Source organism: Colossoma macropomum, unplaced genomic scaffold (assembly GCF_904425465.1).
Source record: "Colossoma macropomum unplaced genomic scaffold, Colossoma_macropomum, whole genome shotgun sequence".
Taxonomy (NCBI): Eukaryota; Metazoa; Chordata; class Actinopteri; order Characiformes; family Serrasalmidae; genus Colossoma; species Colossoma macropomum.
In genome coordinates, this window is record NW_023494821.1 from 529,603 (window position 1) to 552,530 (window position 22,928).

General features: G+C 39.7%; 1 protein-coding gene across 1 annotated transcript; it reads right to left on the reverse strand.

Moving 5' to 3' along the window:
* Positions 1 to 4,295: 4,295 nt before the first annotated feature.
* On the reverse strand, positions 4,296 to 19,066 carry rad23aa (RAD23 homolog A, nucleotide excision repair protein a). Its single transcript, XM_036560331.1, has 9 exons — positions 18,791 to 19,066; positions 16,477 to 16,638; positions 14,229 to 14,401; positions 14,031 to 14,074; positions 13,178 to 13,299; positions 11,491 to 11,569; positions 10,577 to 10,707; positions 7,984 to 8,145; positions 4,296 to 5,992 (listed from the first exon to the last, which is right to left on the reverse strand). The coding sequence occupies exons 1-9, from the start codon at positions 18,854 to 18,856 to the stop codon at positions 5,888 to 5,890; spliced, it is 1,044 nt and encodes a 347-aa protein (XP_036416224.1). The 5' UTR covers positions 18,857 to 19,066; the 3' UTR covers positions 4,296 to 5,887.
* Positions 19,067 to 22,928: the final 3,862 nt, after the last annotated feature.

Below are 22,928 nucleotides of genomic sequence, written 5' to 3' on the forward strand. Positions count from 1 at the left end.
CAAATGTACCTGCCTGCTTTTTTCCTCTTCCAAAACAATGACTGCTTTATGTACAGCAGAAGGTAAATGGAATATGGGATGTTGCAGCAATTTCTCTCATATTACTTTGATATTTGCAGTGGCACTGCTGAATGTGGGGGTTAAATGCAGAGAAAGGGTTATTTAGTGCCACAGGCCAAACTTGGTGAAGTAGTTGAATTTTTAAATCTTAGTTTCCAGGCCTGGAGATGTCATGTATTACAGTGAAATGGATAAAAAGTGTGCTTTCTTTTCTCTGGTGAGAGAATAATTAGGTACAGTTGCTTTGTAAAGGAATATCCATGAGCATCGGCCTATTTGCATAGTGCTAACTGGACATTATCCGTGTTCATTTATTGTTAGCAGCATTAGTTTTTGATTGAACTGTTCCTTTAAACCAGGGGTGTCCAATATTCTCCACAAAGGACCGATGTGGCCGCAGGTTTTTATTCCAACAAAGCAGGAGATCACCTGATCAGCAGCTTGAAGACTGAAACCAACTGATTAAACAAGGGGAATCAGGTGTGATCCAGCTTGTTTTGAGGGAAAACCTGCAGCCACACCAGCCCTTTGTTGGTAAGATTGGAAACCCCTGCTTTAAGCGCACAGCCCAATGAGGGCTGCTAGTAATGTCCCCTTTAGGCATATTCAGGCTTGTTACTTTGTCCCATTATCCCAAAAAATAATTTTGGTCAAAAATACCGCAGGCCAAACCATAGTCATAGTCACTAAAGGATTCACTAAAGTGTTTCCAATATATTGGACAGTATATCGCAATTATAAATCACTATACATCATAAAAGTGCATTTTAAGGTGACACAGGAGTTCAATTGTGCACCTACAGCTTGTATAGTATTCATAGAAAAGCACTGCCCATAGAATGAGATGCTCTGGAGCAGCCATACACAAGCACTATGGCAACACGCTCAATGTCAAGCGTCTGCTAGACGGGTATAAAGCCCCCAAGCGTTGGACTGTGGAGCAGTACAACTGTGTTCTCTGGACTCATTGAGCTCCATCACTTCACATATCTGAATGGTAAGTATGTTGTAACCAATATATCTAGATCTTATATTGAGTTGGTGACTTTTTATTATGTGGATTGTACTGTTAGTAATGATGTTTTGGAACCAAACCATAAATGTAGCCATAAAACACACTACACTACACCAGGATAGCAGTAAGACTCGGTCATTTATTCTTCAATCTCGGCACAAACCAAAAAAAACCCCACGGATTAGCTTAGCACAGGTATATACACTTCGTTTATAAAACTGACAGGGTTTTAAAATCTTTGCACAAAATATCTAAATTAAAATAGATAATGATTTAGTAACAGCTGCTGTTTGCCAAGCAAGCAAGACCTAAACACCCCCCACCCCAACCCAAAAATGCTAAATCGGACGCACATATATGATTCTTTTCCTGATGAATCCAGTTATAAATTACTTTTACAGTTGACATTCTTCCTGCACACTCTGAAAAAAGGGTGTCAAAATGGGTTCTTTGGAACAGAGCCATGAAATAACCACTTCTGGTTCCCTCAATGTCCTTTCAATCTTTACGAAAAGCTTCTTCACACTCGCACATCTCATTTACAAAAGCAGAGCCGTCCACTGAAAGGGGTATTCAGGGAGTCATTTAGAAACCTTTATTTTTAAGAGCATAAAGTATTTTTTAGTCTAATACTGATCTTAAAGGCCCAATCAGGAACTGACAAACCAGGACAGCATGATCACGTAGTGTTTCCTATACATGGTCTGTACATTTTGTTGATGCCGTTATCTAAAGTGACCAACATTAGCAAACCACACAGACAATCCTAAGCTTGGGGTTACGTACTTTGTTGCCATTCAAAAAAAAAGCAATAATAATAAAAATAAAATTATTCTTAATAATAGTAGGAGACTCCTGACTGAGCCTTTAATCTGCCTGAAAATACCTTTGACTTCAAATTTCATCATTTAAAGAAATGCTCCAATGTTTTTCAACCCAATTCATACCGTCGACATCGGTATTGTACCATCAGTTACCACAGGCAATATTTTCCTTGGACTTAGAAAAGAAAACCAGTTGATTTTAAACACAGTTATAAGAGAAACCTTTATAACAGTGGGTTCAGGTTCAGCACCTGCCCTCAGGCTTCTGTCTTGGTCAAATGACGTTTTGTTGATTTTCTAGACCCCACGTGTCAAACACAAGGCTCACGGGCCGAGCCAGGCCCGTGACACGGTACTATTCGGCACACAAAATTATTTTAATTCTCTATTTTTAGTAGCCTGTTTCACCCTGAGACGCACTACAGTCCCCAGCATGCACTGCAGCACAGTGTGTGTTCTGACCCCCCAGCAACAATCTATGGGCCAGCAGTTACACATAAAGAAAAGATGCCTGCTGTCTAGTTCAAGCAAATAGGCAGTTTTAAAAAAACTACCAAAAAATTTATTTTTATTGAGAATTATTTTGAATAGGTATTTAATGCCTATTTTGCTGTTGCAGTTTTGGCATATTTTGAATAAACGATGTTGGGGTCATGGCAAAAAGTTACGTAAAAATGAAATAAAAACACAGCTGGCTCACGGATTTGCTGAGAGTTTTTTTTTAATACGGCCCTTTTAGTGGTTGAGTTTGACAGCCCTGATCTAGATGAAAATAAGTGAACACAACCTCTACAGAGAACACACTTAAATATGACATTTTTCTGCAAATATTAGTGCACAATTTCAAAAGCTCAGTCTGGTACATTGGAAAAAAAATTAACATAAAAAAATGTGCTGTAACTTTTGCACATTTGCCACATTTTATGTCCCCCCAAATGTATGTTAAACTCTTCAAATTAACTGTAATTGTGCTTTAAAGTATGTAGAGGTGTGCTCTCTGTAGAGGACGTGTTCACTTATTTTCACTTATAAAATCAACAAAACATAGAATTTAAACAGGAGTACAGATGCTGTTAATAGAAATTAGGTTAAAAACACTGGAGTATTCATTTACAATCTGTACATTCTATATTATGTGTAAACTGATCCCAAACATACCAAAGAAAAGATACATAAATCTTCTATGCATTGCTCCCACACTCTAAATTGTCCTTTCCTTTCAGCCCAGCACCATTATACGCTCTCAATCTCAGTTTGCTTCAGCCCTTCAAATACCTGTGTCCTATAATATGAGTAGCAGTTTATAATGCATCACTAAACCTTAATCAAGTACCTTTCTTAAAGGAATATCCTAGCATTTTTCAATCTAATCTCAGTCTGCTGCATCCTGTACCCTTCAGAAGATTACTACGGATGATAACTTCTCCGTGCTTAGAAAATAATAGAAAATGTATTGACACAAGACTCATTTATAATAGAAGCCAACGGGCAGTTTCTGAATTGTGTCAGTAACATTCACTTTCATTAATTATTCAGTCAAAAGTATTTGTAAAACAAGCTGCAAAATTGTGTAAGTTTTTTTACAGACAGGACTAGTTTTCAAGAAGGAAGAATGTACAGTAATTTGTTACAAGCGTAGTGATGTGGGTGAAATTTTCACAGCTTCTACTTAATCACCATGGATACCAGAGAACCTCAGAGAAAGTGAACCAGAACTTTTAGTGTTGCTCCAGTGTTTAAAACCTCATAAGAACAGCTTTAGTAAGACATTCTGTCAGAATGTAAAGTATTTCAAACGTTTATCCACAGAATTTAGCAACTGCCCAATGGCTTCTACACTGTTGGAAATAAAGGATCTGTGCAGGTACATTTTTCGTTCATTAAGGTACAAACAATGTAAATGTATGTAAAAGGTACAACAGTGGTTTTAATGTCCAGTTGTGCACCTTAAATAAGTTTTTCCAGGTGAAAAGTACATATTTGTATCTTTTCATATCCTAATGTTTTAAAACAAAGCAGTGAAATAAAAAGCCTGGAGACGAGACGGGGTGTGTGGAGTCAATACAACTTAGAAAATATAATTACAATGGATTATGGTACAGTTATATTCCCTGACTGAGGCTACCACCCCAGTGACAAGAGGGGTACTGCTCCTGCTGCTCCCAGGTTCTGAGAGTGTAGAGTATGGGAGTGTTTGGAGGTTGGACAGTGTGCTACAGTTGCAGCAGATAGAGATCAGGTTGAAAGCTGGACAGTTACTTTAGGTTCAACTAACCTCCTCGTTCTACTGACTGAGCTGAGTGAAATGTTTTCACCTAGAAATGCTTGGAGCACGTCTTACTTTGGCCTAGCGCATTGATACGACCACTGCACTGTTTGATGTGAGCGTGTGTGTGGTTGGGCATTCAAAAGAGCAGATCTTAGAATAGCACAGCATAAACCTAACATCCGTTATTTAGATAAACTCTGTAAGATTCCGAAATGTTTATAATGAAAAACGATAGTGTTTTTGAAATGTTTACTTTAATATTGATAAACTAAGGGAGATTATTGAAGAAGTCCTACAAGACATGCGTTTCTATGTATTGCACTTAAGCCCAATACAGGCCTTATGAAATATAGGCTAGACGTTTAGGTTGGACACCACAACTTGCAGTTATGAGTGTACTGTCATTCAAACTCATACTTAAAAGTCTGGGCTGCATACAGTGGTATGCAAAAGTTTGCATACCTTCAGTCAAATTATGTTTTGTCTCCTCTACAGAGAATAAACTTAATTATGAACTTTTTCCTTCCAATTTTAGTGCACATTTTCTATTTGCTTGCTGAATTTAACATAATAGGGACAAAATTATAATATGTGCCATTCTGCACTGGCAACACTTTATGATTTTTTCCCCACAATATGTTATATTTAGCAAATAAACAATCATTGTGTAATAAAATGTGCTGAAGTGTGTTCTCTGTAGAGGATGCATGAACAAAATGTCATTTAACTAAAGGCAAACGTTTGCCTACAACTGTGAGTCAGTATAAATGTATATACAATCAATATTTCATTTTGCTTCAAGAAATGTTTCAGCAAAAAATAAAACGTACACATTTTCCACTTACCTCAAATGTAGTCAGCCAAAACATGCTTTTTTTTTAGTTTTGTACAAGAGCTACAAGGCTAATGTAGCTAATAATAGAAGCTTACAGACCACCAATTAATACTGTATAAATGACATGCCTGGATTAAGCGATCTCCTGCTTTTGTACACAATTTATGACATACTGTTATCTAAAAACAAGGAGGCATGCAGTTTACATGATGCTAACAGTGCGGTAGTCTTGTAAGTTTCCATTACTTGTTAGCTGCATTAGCTTTGCAACTAAACATGTCTTGACTACTTACATTTGGGGTGGGGGGAGGGGGGGCGCAAATTAGATTTTTATTTTGGCGAATTATCACTTTAAGTGACTGTTTCTTTGAAATGGTCATTTACTTCAATTGAGAGTACAGGTGCCTGGAAAAAGGTTCAAAATCTTACATAGTGTAGCTTTAACCAGTACTTAACAGTTAATATTTACTTAAAGAAAAACAAAAATTAAGATAATTCACACTCACACTCACACACACTCGTACCAACCCTAAACACAGTCTAGATTATCTTCCAGCAACACTACCTACTGCACTTTCTTAACGTCGTCCCATTTACAATCTTTCATTTGTTCTTTTCCACACATTCTCAGTCTCTCTCGCTCACTCTCACATACATAAAACGCCTCGTACATGTTTGAGTGCATTCATTCAGTCGGACTGATTGAAATTTGTGCCTTTTTCACCCAACCCCCTATAACTCCCTTGTACAGCCCTGCCCAGCTTTATTCATTTGCCCTAACTGAATGTAATAATGGCAAGAACTGGTGTCTAAAGAGAACACAGCGCTTGTGTGTAGGATGGTGGAGGGGCATGGCTTTGAAGAGGGAGGCGGGTTTGTGCATCTCATTCATCCTGATTGAGCAGGAAGTTTGCGGCCAGGTTTTCGTTCTTCTCACAGGCGAAATACGCCTGCACCACCAGTGCCTCGGGGAAACCCAGAGCTTTTAACTGAGAAAGAGAAAGAGATGGAGGGAGAGAGAAATACAGAGAGATGGATTGAACAGAAGAGAGGGCAGCAAAGTAAAAAGAAAAAGAAATGTAAAAACTCGTTAAAATTTCTGCAAAATTAATACCTGAAACATTTGGTCTTCTTCTTTTCTATATTTTTTATCCACGTGTGTAATAAGAATGTTCTTTCTTAAGGCGAACACTAATCCTAACTTTAACATCAGCAACCAAAAAGAAAAAGTCCGGTCATCCTTTTCCCTGTGTTAAACTTTGTAATGAATAAACTGATAGAAATCCTTTAAAATGACTTTGCTTGCTAATATCTTGTTAGATTATCTTCCATTACAAGTTTTTTTTTCTTTCTTCTGTACAGTTTTCATTTTGGAGATACAACGTTTTGCTCTGACATCCAAGATCTGTATAATATCACAGTATTTTTCCAGGAACACTAGAGTGAACACACAGCGGGTGAAATACGTATTGAACACGTCACCAATTTTCTAAGTAAATATATTTCTAAAGGTGCTATTTACATGAAATTCTCACCAGATGTCGGTAACAACCCATCCAGTCCACACATGCAAAGAAATGTCACAACCATAGATGTCCACAAATTATGTTATGTGTAATAATGAGAAATGACACAGGGGAAAAAGTATTGAACACAAAGAAAGAGAGGTGCAAAAAGCCATGGAAAGTCATAACACCAGCTGAAATCTATAAGTAATTAGAAAGCAATCCTGCCACTCAGTGCAAATTAATATCAGCTGGTTCAACCGAAGGCCTATAAAAAGGTGTCTCATTACTAACATGCCACACAAGAAACATCTCATGATGGGTTAAAACCAGTGAGCTCTCTCAAGACCTTCGCAACCTTATTGTTGCAAAACGCACTGATGGCATTGGTTACAGAAGAATTTCTAAACTACCGAAAGTTCCAGTGAGCACTGTTGGGGCCATAATCCAGAAGTGGAAAGAACATCGTTTCACCATAAACCGGCCACGACCAGGTGCTCCCCGCATGATTTCAGACAGAGGAGTGAAAAGAATTATCAGAAGAGTTGTCCAAGAGCCAAGGACCACTTGTGGAGAGCTACAGAAAGACCTGGAATCAGCAGGTTTCAAAGAAAACAATAAGTAATGCACTCAGTCACCATGGCCTGTATGCATGCTCACCACGCAAGACTCCATTGCTGAAGAAAAAGCATGTTGAAGTGCGTTTAAAGTTTGCTAAAAGCCTGCGAAATACTGGGAGAAAATAGTCTGGTCAGATCAGACCAAAATTGAACTCTTTGGATGCCATAATACTCACCATGTTTGGAGGTCAAAAGGCACTGCATATCACCCCAAAAACACCATACCAACAGTGAAGCTTGTAGGTGGGAACATTATGGTGTGGGGCTGTTTTTCAGCATACGGCACTCGCACGCTTCATACAATTGAAGGAAGGATAAATGGACAAATGATCCGAGACATTCTTGATAAAAATCTGCTGCCGTCTACCAGGATGATGAAGATGAAACGAGGGTGGACATTTCAGCAAGACAATGATCCCAAACACACAGCCAAGGAAACTCAATTGGTTTCAGAGAAAGAAAATAAAGCTGCTAGAATGGCCCAGCCAATCACCTGACCTGAATCCAATTGAAAATCTATGGAAGGAACTAAAGCTCAGAGTTCACAGAAGGAGCCCACGAAACCTTGAGTATTTGAAGAGTGTTTGTGTGAAGTATTAAATAAATTTCAGTAAGCGTGTTCAATACTTTTTCCCTGTGTCATTTCTCATTATTACACATAACTTAATTTATGGACATCTATGGTTTAATTTCTTTGCATGTGTGGATGGGTGGGTTGTTACCGACATCTGGTGAGAAATTCATGTAAATAGCACCTTTAGAAATATATTTCCTTAGAAAATTGGTGGCATGTTCAATACTTGCTTCACCCGCTGTATATGAATACAAACTCAAACACAGTGTGTAGTTCCTCACCCTCTCAATGGCCTCTTTCTCCTGTGCTGTAACCTGGATGTAATCCACAGGTGCTCCTTCATCTCCCATAGCTCCCAGGTCAGCATGCTCAGCCCCCTCAGGCCCCTCCCCCGCCGGTGCATTCAGCATCTGAATAAACAGCTCCTGGTGTTGTCTGATTTGCTGCAAAACAGTAAACAACAAACACAAACATTCACCAAACCAAAAATCTAATATAAGATACTGTTACATGTGAAAATGAACAAATTTCAAGTTTCAACATTGTTGCAACTGCTGTTTTGAGCTATAAAACACACTTTACCCATTGATAAAGAATACAGTATTTCATACAGTATTTCATAAAGTGTCATGAGCAAGTCTATTTAACAGTACTTGAAGGGGAACTTCGCTGACAAAACGTCTACACAATTTAATGGTTCAGACTGGTTTGATGTTCTAAAGAAACAAGTCAGAATTGTTCAGTGGTGGTGATAGAAACTAGATGCCTTTAAATGTCTTTAACAGCTCCCTCACAAAAAGCTACAACATGAAATAGTTGGGAATATGCTGCCTGATATCTGAGACATTGTTTTATGATAGTTTTGTGATAAAGTTTTGGTTTATAATGTATTTTAATCCATTTATTTTAATCCTTTCATGGCGGAGGGCTACACGCAGGGCCTTGTAAGGCAAAACAGAAAACTTTTTTTTTTTTTATGTTCAGACTTATGACTATTTTACCATTATCAACATTACATATAACCCCTAAGAAGATGCATGTAGGCTCACTGGTGGTTTGGGATGGTAAAAAAAATGACTATAGTCATATATTTGTGTTGTAGACATCATGACCCCTGGTTCCTGTCACCATCACTGTAAAGATATCAGAGTCAGTAAATTTCTCTACCATGAAGAATTTCACATCAATCCACTCTGAATGACTTTGTTTACATCTCAAAGACTGAATTATTCAGAATTTTTTAAACATTTGTGGAATTCCCCTTTAACTCTACACAGTTTGAGGTAAGTGAGTGATGATTTAAGCATACATGCGAAGTTATGGAGTATAAGTTTACACTACTTGTTAGTTAAATTAGCCACATCACTCCACTGCAAAACTAAAGCACCAAACGTCATAAAACGTCTTGGCTGATGGACTACATTTAAAAATTGTTGTTTATTTTTGCCTATCTACACTGACCGGCCATTTCATTACATACCACTCCTTGTTTCTACACTCATTATTTATTTTTTATTTTACTATATAGGTGCTTTTTGTTCTATAATTAGTCCACAGTTTAGTCCTGTAGCGCATCTATGTCTTTGCATACTTTGTTAGCCCTCTTTCCCACTGTTCTTACTGGTAGGAGTGTCCAACAGAGTGGACAGTAAGTGAACACAGAGCTTATAAAATGTTCGGGGCCTTGTGTAACCAACAAATTGCGGACCAGCTGGTACTGAAGCGTGAATAATTAATATTTTCCAAATTTCAGCAGGGTATGAAAGTCAAAGGTATGACTGTATGGGATGCACATGAGACAAAAGACTTGGGATTATTTAAAGGTGAAGGGACATCCCAGATTTAGGTTTTCTTCAGCATCTAAAATAGTCTTATTTGAAGAAGTGTGTGGGGGATTATACAAATTATACATACATACATACATACATACACACACACACATACACACATACACACACACACACACATACACACACACATACACACACACACATACACACACACACACACACACACATACATACATACACACATACATACATACATACATACATACACACACACACACACACACATACATACATATAGAAACATACTTTGCTTATAATGTAAGTCAATGGAACCAGTTTTTTTTTCCAAGACATTTTTTTTGGTCCATTCATCATGAAATTTACACACAATGTAAAGGGCAACAGGCAATTTTGAATGTCAAAAACTGAAAAACGACAAAATTCTCAGCACTGCATTAAAACTGATGTGGTGGTGGTGTGTTAGAGTGTGTTGTGCTGGTATGAGTGTCACTGCTTTGTGTCTGTGGGCAGCGTCCTGTGACCACTGATGAAGGACTAGAGGATGACCAACACAAACTGTGCAGCAACAGATGAGCTACTGTCTCTGACTTTACATCTACAAGGTGGACCAACAAGGTAGGAGTGTCTAATAGAGTGGACAGTGAGTGGACACAGTGCTTAAAACTTCAGCAGCACTGCTGTGCTGGTCTGAGTGGATCACACACTAACACACCACCACCACATCAGAATGATCCACCACCCAAATAATACCTGTTCTGTGGTGGCCCTGTGGGGTTCCTGACCGCTGAAGAACAGGGTAAAAGGGTGGCTAACAAAGTATGCAGAGAAACAGATGGACTACAGTCTGTAACTGTAGAACTACAAAGTGCACCTATATAGTAAGCAGAGCTGATAAAACTGGGGAATGAGTGTAGATACAAGGAGGTGGTTTTAATGAAGTGGCCAGTCGGTGTGTTTTTAATACATGTTAAGTCTTCAACTTGTTCAAAGTGTCCATGGTGACAACATCGTGTGTTACCTTATTACTGAATATCAGCATGTCTAGAAATGTGTATGTGTTAACCTGCAGGAGCTCGGGGTTCTCTCGGCCCAGCTGCTGCAGCAGCGACGGCAGTAAGGATGGGTTCTGCTGGACCAGATGTCGCATGTTCTGGAACTGTGGCTGAGAACGCAAGAACTCCAGAGGGTTCTCTCCTGAAGAAAGAGGTAGACAGAGGAGAGCAACGTGAAATTTTAAAAGGACTCATAGTCAAAGATTTTCCTGGAGTTAATTCTTTACCTTGACGTCCACCTGTATGTACATCAGTTTATGAACCAAACACTCATTTTTTTAATTTTCCATCTTCACTTCATTGAACAGGCTGTTTTGTTACCATGCCTTTAAGACAGGTATATGTAAAACATCTCTGTACTAATCGGCTGGCCTGTATTGTGCTTGGTTCAAAATGCAGTCCAGGCTGAAATGTATCTGGAAGGCTGTTCCTAACAATCAGGAACAGACTGTCTGTCAGCACTGCACATTACTTCCTCACACCCATAATGAAGTCAAAACCGGCTGTTTTTGCAGTTTAGTCTTCATGCATGGACTGTACAGACTGGTACAGACTGGTGATGTGTACTGACAGTACACATCTTTATCAGTGTTTACATAGTTTATTCAAATTGTATACTTGATTCTTACTTAAACTCTAACTGAATTACATTTTCTTAATAAAACAAGAGCCTCAAGTGACCTTAAACTGTCTGAAAGTCTGCAAATCTGCACAAAATTATGAAAACTATACAGTTCTCTTTAAAACAGAAAATGCCTGACTCACTTTTCTTTACATCAAGGCTCCCTGGCACAGTAAGGGATCATTTATCAATCTCTGTACAATCCACATTTGTACACATTAGAGCTATTCACCAAGAGTTGACCCAGCATGGCTTAAGAAATGAAGAGTCTGTGAAACAGCAATGTGTTTGTGATAGACTCACCCTCAGTTGAGTGTGTGTCTGTGCCAGGTATGCGGGCAGATGCAGGGCTGGTCTCCTGCACAGGGACTGTAGGAATACCCTACGAAAACACATTTTAACAGTCAGAAACTAGCATTTTTAACAAGCTAGTGCACAAGCTCCCCAGACTAAAAATGTGTCACATGCATCCTTTCTTCTCCAACACTTCTCAAACTGCCTTAACGAGAGCACCAATTCTGTCAGGTAAAGATTACAGCAGTCTCTTGAGTTCCTGTCCTTTAGAGTCCAGTTTCTCACTAACTTTGTGCTTCATATCTAAGCAGAACACAGCACTGACACTCCCACATTCCAGGATGACAAGCGTAAGGTGTCTATATGTGACTGGACCAACAGATATGATTGAATACTGAGACACTCAGACTGACTAGCAAAGCCACCAGACCCCAATCCCAGTTCTTCATTTGGAACAGCAGATTAAGTGCTGAAACAGGCACACAGGAACTGTGACTGAAAGGTGCATCCAGCTCATGGAAAAGTGGGATAAGATGGACAGGAACTATTTGAAGAGACTGATGTAGTCCTTTCCTGACAGGACTGATGCATGACAAGGTTGTCATTAAACCAAAGGGACATATAACCAAGTATCAGAATAGAACTGAGGCATGCAATTAAGTTCATGACTAACATTGCGATGCTACAGTGACTCAACTGTCTGGGGCATACTACTGGCTGTAATTACGTCTACAGTGATATAATATTCATATTTGCTTTATTTATTATTACTAAAATTTATACATAAACACGCATGTGTGTGTGAAGAGTTCAATTACAAAATGCTGTATATCCATCTGTAAGGTTGTACTAATCATAATGTAGCATTTATGTAAAGCCCCCTCACAGCAATGTATATAATGGAAAAAAATAGAAAATTAATGAAAGTGGCATTTATTACATCTTGGAACTAAACAACAGTAGTATGACCAAGAATGGTCGCTTCACTAATGATGAATAAAAGCAAAGAGTTACCATTTAGCATTACACAAATGAATACTACATTAATCGGTGGCTACTGGCTCCTGTTACTGAAATGCGTGGGGCTCAACCCTTATTTTGATGATGTGTAGGTGATGTAATAAATTTATGTACAGCAGTATTTTGATCACTTATGCTAAATTTACCAATGATGAATAAATAGCTACTAGTTAGCAATATGAAAATGACAACATGCTAATCGTTGGTTATTGAAGTCCATTAACTCCTGGCAACGTCAGCATTTTCAGCTGAACTATTTGATTAAAACAGCTCAATAGTACTCTTGTCCAGCAGGTGGTGTTACAGCTGTGGAACAATGAGTCAAGTGTGTTTTTCGAAAGCTCTACTGAAACTGGGGCAAGAGGCCATTTTTTGGCCAATTAGTGCTCTAATGCTTGTTAGTGATGACATTTCGCATAGTAATTATTCTCTCCAGCAACACCAGAATAGCACAGGGCAGCTTTAATGTCTTTAACAGTACTACAGCAAGCACTGTGTTTGTCTGTTTGTTTGTTTTTGCTGTTTGTTTTTTTTGAGAAGTTGCTTGAAATGAGAAGTACAGTGGCTTTCAGACGAGTAACATCATACACTGTGATGTATGTACAGAGCTCTTTGGTTCTGTATGTCAGCATGGTGTGGGCAGGCTGGCAAGAAAGCTTGAGCAGAAATCCCTTACATTAAGTAGGTACTCCACAGCGCGGTTAGGGTCATTGAAACTGGCCCTCAGAGCGGCCACCACTCTCTCCTTCTCATAGCCCATAGACATGATCTGTGTTAACATAGACTGGTACTCCGGATCTGTCAAAGCAACACACGGACAATAAAAATAGGCTTAAAATCACACACAAAATTCCAGTAGTTTTCCTCATACAAAGATGGTCTGGAATCAAACACACTGATATACACTATAGGTCCAAAAGTAGACAGCCCATCTGATTGGTGGTCTATAAGCTTCTTTTACTGGTTAGCTACTTTAAGGTTCACCCATTGTTGAAACAGGTGTTCAACTGCACACACACAGCTTGTATAATCTCCACAGAGAAGCACTGCTAAAAGAATGGGACAAGAATGGGACCACACGTCAGCTAGAGGGGTACAAAGCCCAGCACTGGGCTGTGCAGCAGTGGAACTGTGTTCTCTGGAATGATGGAGCGCCATCTAATACCTTTGGAATGAGCTGCAGTGATCCACAACTAATCATCCATCATCAGTAACTGACCTCACTAAAGCTTTTGCAGCTGAATGCAATCAAATCCTCACAGCAATGCTCCAACATCTAGTGCAAAGCCTTTACAGAAGAGTAGAGGCTGTTACTGCAGCAAAGGAGGGGCTGTGAACTCCTTATATATTATATATATACATATATCCTCGATTTCAGGAGAAACGTTTGATGAGAAGGTGTCTACACACTTTTAGATATAGTGTATATAAAACAGAGTTTCTAATAAGACTAACATGCAACTTGGTTTACCCATGTTTTTCCCCTTTAGCTCTGCCCTTGTAGATCTATTTAGAGAATAAGTGATTACCTAATACTGAAGATGAATCCTCTTCTTCTTCACCAAGACCAGGACTGAGAGAGAGAGAGAGAGAGAGAGAGAGAGAGAGAGAGAGAGAGAGAGAGAGAGAGAGAGAGAGAGAGACTTTAAATATAAAGAACATGCTGTCAGTTGTTATTTTTGTCATTAGTGAAAGTATAATAGCAGTAGTGATGGTGAGGTGCGTACTGTTCCGGGCTGTGTGTCGGTGAGACTGTAGCAGGGGGGTCACATGGTGATGTTTCCTCATCAGAGAAGAAAGGTATAGCTGCTGGACAGGGAACAGGGGGAGTGGAAGAGGAGGACGATGGTGTTGCTGTGGAAACAGACTTTGGCGGCTCAGGTGCTGGTGGAGGCTTTGGCTGGTTGGAGATGAAGATTGTCAATAACATACAAAATGCAATAAAAAAAATGTATTAGAACAAACAAACAAAACAAACAAACAAAAGCAATAGTAATCTGTTTTACTTTTGTTTACGATACAAGTCAACAAGCATTGCTTGCCAGTGTTTCCCGCAAGGTCCACATTTTTCCTTTATCCTTGTGTGTTGGTGAGTTGGGTTAAAGCAAAAATATGCACCACCAGGTGGTCCGCTGGGAACCACTGGCTTAGACATTCTCATAAGTGATCCAATAGTAATGCAATCACAATGCGTCCTGGGGATGTTTACACCTGGCTTTTCATGCTTTCAAGCGAAATCTAAATGTGATCCAATCACCGAAAACCACATGTTGATGAAAGGTATAAACAGGCCTATAGACGTATTTGTGAGATCCTGCCTTTTTGCTCTTTCTAGTGGGGTGGGATGGGAGTTTTCACTTTCTTTAATGGAGAAGAACGTTCTGAGACGGCTCCTCCATCTGTCGTGCCATGACTGTGTGCTGTCAATGTTTACCTGCATGTCTGATTCGCTTAAAGGAGGGAGCACCTCATTTCATCAGGTTGTGAAATCAAAGTGGGATCTAAAACATATCTGGCGAAGTGCGCATCTAAAAAACAGCTGATGAAACTGCAAATTTTTTTCACTAAATTACACCGATGGCATTTTAGAGAGTCTACAGTAACGTTATCATACGTGTTTAATAACCATAGAATACCGGCACATGTCCTTATCTTAAAGCGATTGTTTAAAGAAAAAAAATAACTTAAATCAACTTTCCATAAATCGATCAGCCAGGCCTTTTTTAAGTTTCGCACTGAAGCTATGGGCCTGTTTACACCTTGCATTAACAGGCATTTCTGGTGATCAGATCACGTTCGGATTGCACTTGACAGCATTAAAAGCCAGGGGTAAACGTCCCCAGGATGCGCTGTGATCGGATTCTGAATGGATCACCTCAAGCTTGTCCACTCGTCTTGTAACAGGGATAAGAGTAAACAAAAGTAAAACGGAAATGACGTTTGTGCTGGCGTGTGTTTAACGTGGGAAAAGTCCAATTAGATCTAATCTAGTCACACTGGAAATGCTTTTTAGTGAAAAGTGTAAATGGAATTCCGTTCGAAGTTTATTCAGATATAATCTGGACACGAAACACAAGTTAATGCAAGGTGAAAAGATATTAAGTAATTTAAAATAGAACTTAAGTGGTTGCTGACATTGTAAGGGAAAGGAATAAATTGATTTCACTGAATGATAGCTTTATCAGGAATGTACTGCGATTTCTCCTCACCTCCTTTCACTGTTGAAATCAGCTAAAAATAATGTATAATAATTAAGTGCACAACTTTGTGTCTAGACGCATTGTCCATTTTATGAACTCCACTCACCATACAGGTGCACTTTGTAGTTCTACAGTTACAGACTGTAGTCCATCTGTTTCTCTGCACACTCTGTTAGCCCCCTTTTACCCTGTTCTTCAATGGTCAGGACCCTCATGGACCCTCACAGAGCAGGTACTATTTGGGTGGAGGATTATTCTCAGCACTGCAGTGACACTGACGTGGTGGTGTGTTGTTGGTCGACCTTATAGATGTACAGAAGACAGTACCTCAGAGTCAGTGGCTCATCTGTTGCTGCACAGTTTGTGTTGGTCATCCTCTAGTCCTTCATCAGTGGTCCCAAGACACTGTTGGCAGAAGTTTAAAAAACTCCAGCAGCACTGCTGTGTCTGATCCACTTGTACAAGCACAACACACACTAACACACCACCACCACGTCAGTGTCACACCAGTGCTGAGAATGATCCACCACCCAAATAATACCTGCTCTGTGGTGGTACTGTGGGGTCCTGACCACTGAAGAACAGGGTAAAAGGGGGCTAACAAAGTATGCAGAGAAACAGGTGGACTCCAGTCTGTCATTGTAGAACTACAAGGGCCACCTCTATGGTAAGAGAAGCTGAAGAAATTGGAGAATGAGTGTAGAAACAAGGAGGTGTGCTTAATGAAGTAGCAGATGATATGCATATAGAGTCTGAAAAAAACGTAAGCTCTTACCTTCGATACCATGACAACGACAAAGTTCTTCTCATCGATTTTGTACTCTTTGATCGGCGTATCGTCTTGCAGAATTTTGCCCGCATAGATCAGCTTCTGTCCTGAAACTGGAAAACTGTCCCTGCCTTTCTCTGCCTCTATCTTTTCTTTCAAGGCCTTCACCTGTAAACAGAGACAATACAGACACAACAATATTCACAAAAAGTTCCTTTTAATTTAAGTTTATTCAGCATTAATAAGTTGTGGCAAACTGAATCAAAGTTTAGCAGCACTGTCACTATAATTATCCCAAGTTGAGCCTTAAGTCTAACAGAAACATCATGAAACCAAACAAAAAAGAACTCTTGAAACTGCCTTTGTTGCCTTGTCCCACCCACTACATGTGCTATAAACAACTCTCCACCCTGTTAACACTACAGTTAACAGCTATAGGCTGAGATGGCTATGGTGAGTAGTTTAGTGTGATACAGTGAGACTTCCTTTCAAAAACAACAAAGCATCGATATCTTTTACAAAGATGAGAAGACTTGTTGTAAATACTCTGTTGATCAATGGTCAGGACCCCTACAGGACCCCCATAGAGCAGGTACTATTTGGGTGGTGGATCATTCTCAGCACTGCAGTGACACTGACGTGGTGGTGGTGTGTTAGTGTGTGTTGCGCTGGTCCGAGTGGATCAGACACAGCAGTGCTGCTGGAGTTTTTAAACACCTCAGTGTCACTGCTGGACTGAGAATAGTCCACCAACCACAAATATCCAGCCAACAGCGTCCTGTGGGCAGCTTCCTGTGACCACTGATGAAGGACTAGAGGATGACCAACACAAACTGTGCTGCAGCAGATGAGCTATCGTCTCTGACTTTACATCTACAAGGTGGACTGACAAGGTAGGAGTGTCTAACAGAGTGGACAGTGAGTGGGCACAGTGACTCCAAAGCTGAAAGATTTATTGTTTTTATAACATAATTTTATCAAATCGCATTGGTTGCAAATTTAATTACAGTCTACATTATTAACAACTCTATTTTAACTACTTTTAAATAGAGAAAAATAACGTAACACGGAGCTCATGATCTGCCCTTAAGAGAGTCAGACCAACTGTGACTCATGACAACAGAACCACAACCAGTTCGCTCTATGGTGCACTATGTTCAGTCTTCAAGCATCAAACCAAAATAAGTGGATATATAAGTCTTCTTAAACAAAAAAAAACAGGCCTGGACCTGCTGAGAATGATCCACCAGTGGTAATCCTGCTCTGTGGGGGTCCTGACCACTGATGAACAGGATAAAGGGGGTCTAACCAAGTATGCCGAGAAACAGATGGACTACAGTCTGTAAATGCAGAACTACAAAGGGCACCTATACATTATTTGTGCACATAATGATGTGGCCGGTGAGTATATATGTAAAGGTTTGAAAACCTCAAATCAACACAAGCTTTGTTGAGTTTCTAAGTGAAAAGACCCCCTCTACAGAGAACAAACTTGGCAATTTTCTGCAAAGTGTAGTACACAATTTCTATTTTTTTGCTGAATTTTATTGTACATTTAAAAAAAATAAATTATTAAATTAAATTTTTAAAATGAACCGTAAAATAACCCACAATTGTATTATAAATAAAAAAATAAATCATTATTAAATTCAAATTTAAAAATGAACCATAAAATACAAAATAAGCCATAACTTTTTTGACCTTATGTCAATGTTATACTCAGCAAATAAACAGAAAATCAACAACAGACGTAATTTGACCAGACTTTTGCTTTCAACTGTGTGTAATTAGTGATGAAAAAATCTAAATTTTCATGTGAGAACCAATTCTCAGAATTCATCATCTTATCTATAATTAGATATCCACAGAATCAAGACATTTTAACACAAAATATCGTAAATCGAATCGAGGTTTGACCTCAGAATCGACAACCGTATCGATCCTGAAAACATCGTGTATCGTCACATCCCCAGCAAACAAGCAGTGGGCGGTAACTTCAACGCTGTGAACCGGGTAAACATGTCAGCGCCACAGTAAGCAGATGACTAAGAAAGGCGTGACAGGGAGCCTCCAGAGAGGATAATAAATCACCCAAAAACAGATGAGGCGTTTTCCCAGTCCACCTTAAACGGCACAGCACTAACTGCTTTACTATTTAAGGTGGAACGGGAAGATCTGAACAAGAACCTGGCGAATAAGAAGCTGATTCGAGCTTCGGCCAAGACGGGCAGTTTAAAGCGTAAAAACGATTCTCCGCATCATCTTCCTCTCTCAGAAGCCCGCAGACGAAGCTCGCCGTGCGAGAGAAAGTTAGACTGACCGTCTGGTCGTCGTCGATGTCGATATGAATGGTTTGCTGCTGCAGGGTCTTCAGGGTGATCTGCATGGCTGCGAAGCTCCGAAACGCGCTGTCGACTGCACGTTTGTCCTAAATATGAAATCCTAGTGCCCTTAGAGGAGCGGATGTGCCTCGGAGCGGAGTAAGCAGAGTATAAGCGCTCGGCTGTGCGGTTATTTAGCTAACAAGCTAAACACGCTTCTGTCAAGTACTCTCCTTCATCTTCTCAGCTCTTCTTCTGTCTCTCCTACAGCGCAGTGCGGGGATGGAAAGCGCTCAGGGCGCCCCCTGCTGTTCGCCTTCATGAAGTAGGCTAAAGGGAAAGGGCTTTAAAACAACAACAACAACAACAACAGCGTATTTAAAGGTGCAGTGTGTAAGATTTCGGGGTCTATAAGCAGAAATGGAATATAGTCTACAAAGGTTTTAAATAGTGTAGTATACAACAGTTAGTTCCGGCCGCGCAGGCTGATTGCTTGTGCTGTTATTTCACCATGACATCACCGGTTTTTCACTAATACTGTATCACCAGAGCCGGTTTATGAGGAGCCTGGCAGCTTCCTATTCCCCCCGTTATATCAAGAACAGGACTGCTGAACAGCAGAGGGCGCCCGCGAGTGAGTCCTCAATGAATGGGAGTGAAAGGAGCTCAACGGCTAAAAACGAAAAGTTAAAATAGTTTCTAATCACTTATACAGAACGTTTCTTTAATTTTAGAAGGCAGAAGGATGTATTTCACTAAAAAAGCAAAGAAATCTCACCTACATGTTTCCTTTTTTTCTACAGCAAACGGGTTTTGGGCAGCAGGAGGCGGGCTTTACTGCTAGAGCGCGATGATTGATTGGCGAGCGGAGCAGCTCATTGGCTGTTCGCGCTCACTGACGTCATGAACGTACATAAGGTGCCGTTTTAAACTCCTATAACTCGAGTTTAAAAGCTCTTAAAACATAACAGCGGTGGTAAAATGTTTTATGCTCTTCTGTATTCAGGAAGTGATCGCATTCTTTTACATTGAAAATGTTTAAGCATTTATAAACGATGATTTCGCTCAAATGCGGCGTATCAACCCATTCATTTTGGACTCACTCGGGAGCGCCCTCTAGCGTCTGAGAGAACCGGAAGACATTGCAGAGCGGTAACTCTCCTCTCTACAAGTTCTCTGGTATCACTCCGCTAAGACGCCGTTGCTAAGCAACGACTTTGACAGTTGTAGGAGACGCTCAAGCCGTTTGAACGTTTTTACTTCTTACTTTGCGCAAAAAAACAGAAAATGGATGCTTTTAAGGTCACATTTGACCGACAGCCGATTTGGTCAGACTCTGAAGATGAGACGACACTAAATTCCCAAACTGTCATCACCGCTGAGCAGCTTTTCAGTCGGCAGCTGTGACAGAACAGCTGAACAACCTGGAATCAGCCAGAAATGAACCCAACACCATTCGCCAAACGTGCAGTCTGATCTTCAGAGTCTGACCAAATCCGACTGAGCCATAAAACTGCCGCAATAAAAAACAGAAAAGCTGCTCAGTGGTGATGTTTGGGGATTTAGTGTGAGGAGCTGGAGAACGAACTGCCGCCTGTGCAGCGAGTGAGCGGAGCTCGTCAAGCTGCTCGTTAAGGAACTATAATTTGGCGGAAGGAATTGCCTATTTATTAATTTTTAACTTTATTTATTCAGCGGTTGTATAAAAGCTATAGAACACTCGAGGTCGTGTGTTATCGCTATAACGTCACGGCTGTGATGATATTTCCGTGACACACTCCCTCTCGTGTTCTATTGTTTCATTATCACCTGTGACCACGAATCGTTGTGTTTCCTTTAGCTTAAAACGAGCCCTTCATATCTACATGGGGGTTCCAGAGTCTCATTAAGGAGAGCCTGGCCGCTTCCTATTACACTGTTATATCAAAAGCATGGCTGATAAACGCCAGAGGGCGCCCGCGAGCGAGTCCTGAATGAATGGGGGTGAATGGAGTTAAAAGGCTAAAAACGAGAAGTTGAAAGAGTTTCTAACCTTTTGTTCAGGACCGTCTTTCAAGTGTGGAAAGTAGAAGGATGTATTTCACTAAAATCAAAGAACAATTATCTGGAAATTTCCTTTTCTTTACAGCAAACAGGTTTTGAGTTTTGTAGGACGCTTATATTACTGTTACACGATTGGTTAGCGTTACTGCTACTGCTTACCTTTCTTACATCTCAACGACTGAATTATGCAGAGATTTTTATAAATCTGTGAAATTACCCTTTGACAATCATTTGGATGTGATGCTCATTATAGGTTATACAACATAACATATTCCACATCATCCCCATATTCATTTATAACTCACACAAGGTCAATGATCCAAACGATTAATTGACAGTAAACGACAGAAACTCACTTTTTACAAGCATTTCACCAAACTGGATTACAAAGTCTGTCGTGTTGATGACTCCACTCTTACACATCCAGAGGAAGCGGCGTCAGTACGAAGTTATGGGATTTGTGGTTCAACTACATTCTAGGCTTCACTGTTAAAAGGCTCAGCACAATGATTTGTTGCTATAAAATGTTTTGAACTCAGCAAGCAGATGGAATAGGTTCACAAGGAGAAGATTAAAACCACTAAAACAACATCATAGACCTGGGAAAGTTTAAACTGTCGAGCTTTGCTCAAAAATTCAAACATTAAAATAAAGCTCAAAACACCAGGATTGGCAGGAAAAGGCACAATTGTTTTATTTAAGAGTAAGGCTTTCCAACAAACAAGCGTCAATCTGAGTTGGCCCAGGCAGCAACTGACCAACCCCCAAAAGCCCATAACTTTTAGACTGTTTTCTGGGCAAGGAGGTCTCATCACCCGACTCCTCTTTGCCCCTCCCAAATATTTCAAGCCTTTTGATTTGTACACCATTATCTCATTGCAGATCTTACATTATTTCCAGTCCTTACATTGTGTCTCTGATTATCTTTCATTATTCACATCTTTATTAACATCACATTTTTTTCTTCTGAAGAATTCGTCCATTACTTCAAAACCAAGAAGTAACATTTTTAAAAAAAAATAATTACAGTAAAGGCCACAATCAGGATCAAATCAAACTTTATTACTTTAAGTAAATATGGTTATAATTCAGTCTCTCTGTGTATGTGCTTATCTCCTTCTCCTTCAGCATTTTTCATACATTTTAATGCTTATGTTGGACAACCAGGTTCTTCTCTGCATGTGTGCTTCTCCCAGATGAGGCCTACTTGGCACACACCATTGCAATATGCAACATACTCAGGATCACCCACAGACACACACACACACACACACACACACACACACACACACACACACACACACAGCACACAGACACAGACACAGACACACACACACACACGCACACACACAGACACACACACACACACACACACACACACACACAGAAATGTGCACATGCACAGACAGAGCCATACAGTATTACATATCGCTGTTGTTGGAAGAAAACCTTGTATCTCCATTTTTAACGTTTTTCAGTTTTTGACATAATTTGAAAATTTGAAAAACCCTTTACCCTTTACTTTGTATGTAAATTTCATGATGAATGGACTAAAAGAAACGACCCAAAATGACCAAGAAAAAAGTCTGGTTCCATTGACTTCTATTAAAAGTAAAGAAGGTTTTTTCCTTTTCCTGTAAACTCTGACAACAGCGATAATATGATCAGTCATTATTGAAATAATTTATTACTTTATAATTAACCTAAAGATTCTTCCATATCATCTAAAATTCTCCCTCAAAACACACTAAATAATCTGAGGTTTGAAAAAGTCCTCCCACGCTAAACTAGAGCAAGCTGTTTTAGCTTTTAACCCAAAGCTTCATGATATCAGAAATTTCATTTAGCACTAATGTTACTAGTGCAGCGTCTGGGTGAAGAGAGTGAAACACTGAGTTTTAAATGTTCAACTTATATTAAGCAAAAAGCTCAAAGAGCAGGAAAGACACTTCTTTCAAAGACTCCTTATTTCTTTTTGTTTGTTTGTTTTGTGCATTCTCACACAAATTCACAGACCCAAACAATACTTTGCAGCACACTTGGGCATGCACATCAATTCCAATGTTACACTAGTAGGCCTACTGTTAATTCCTG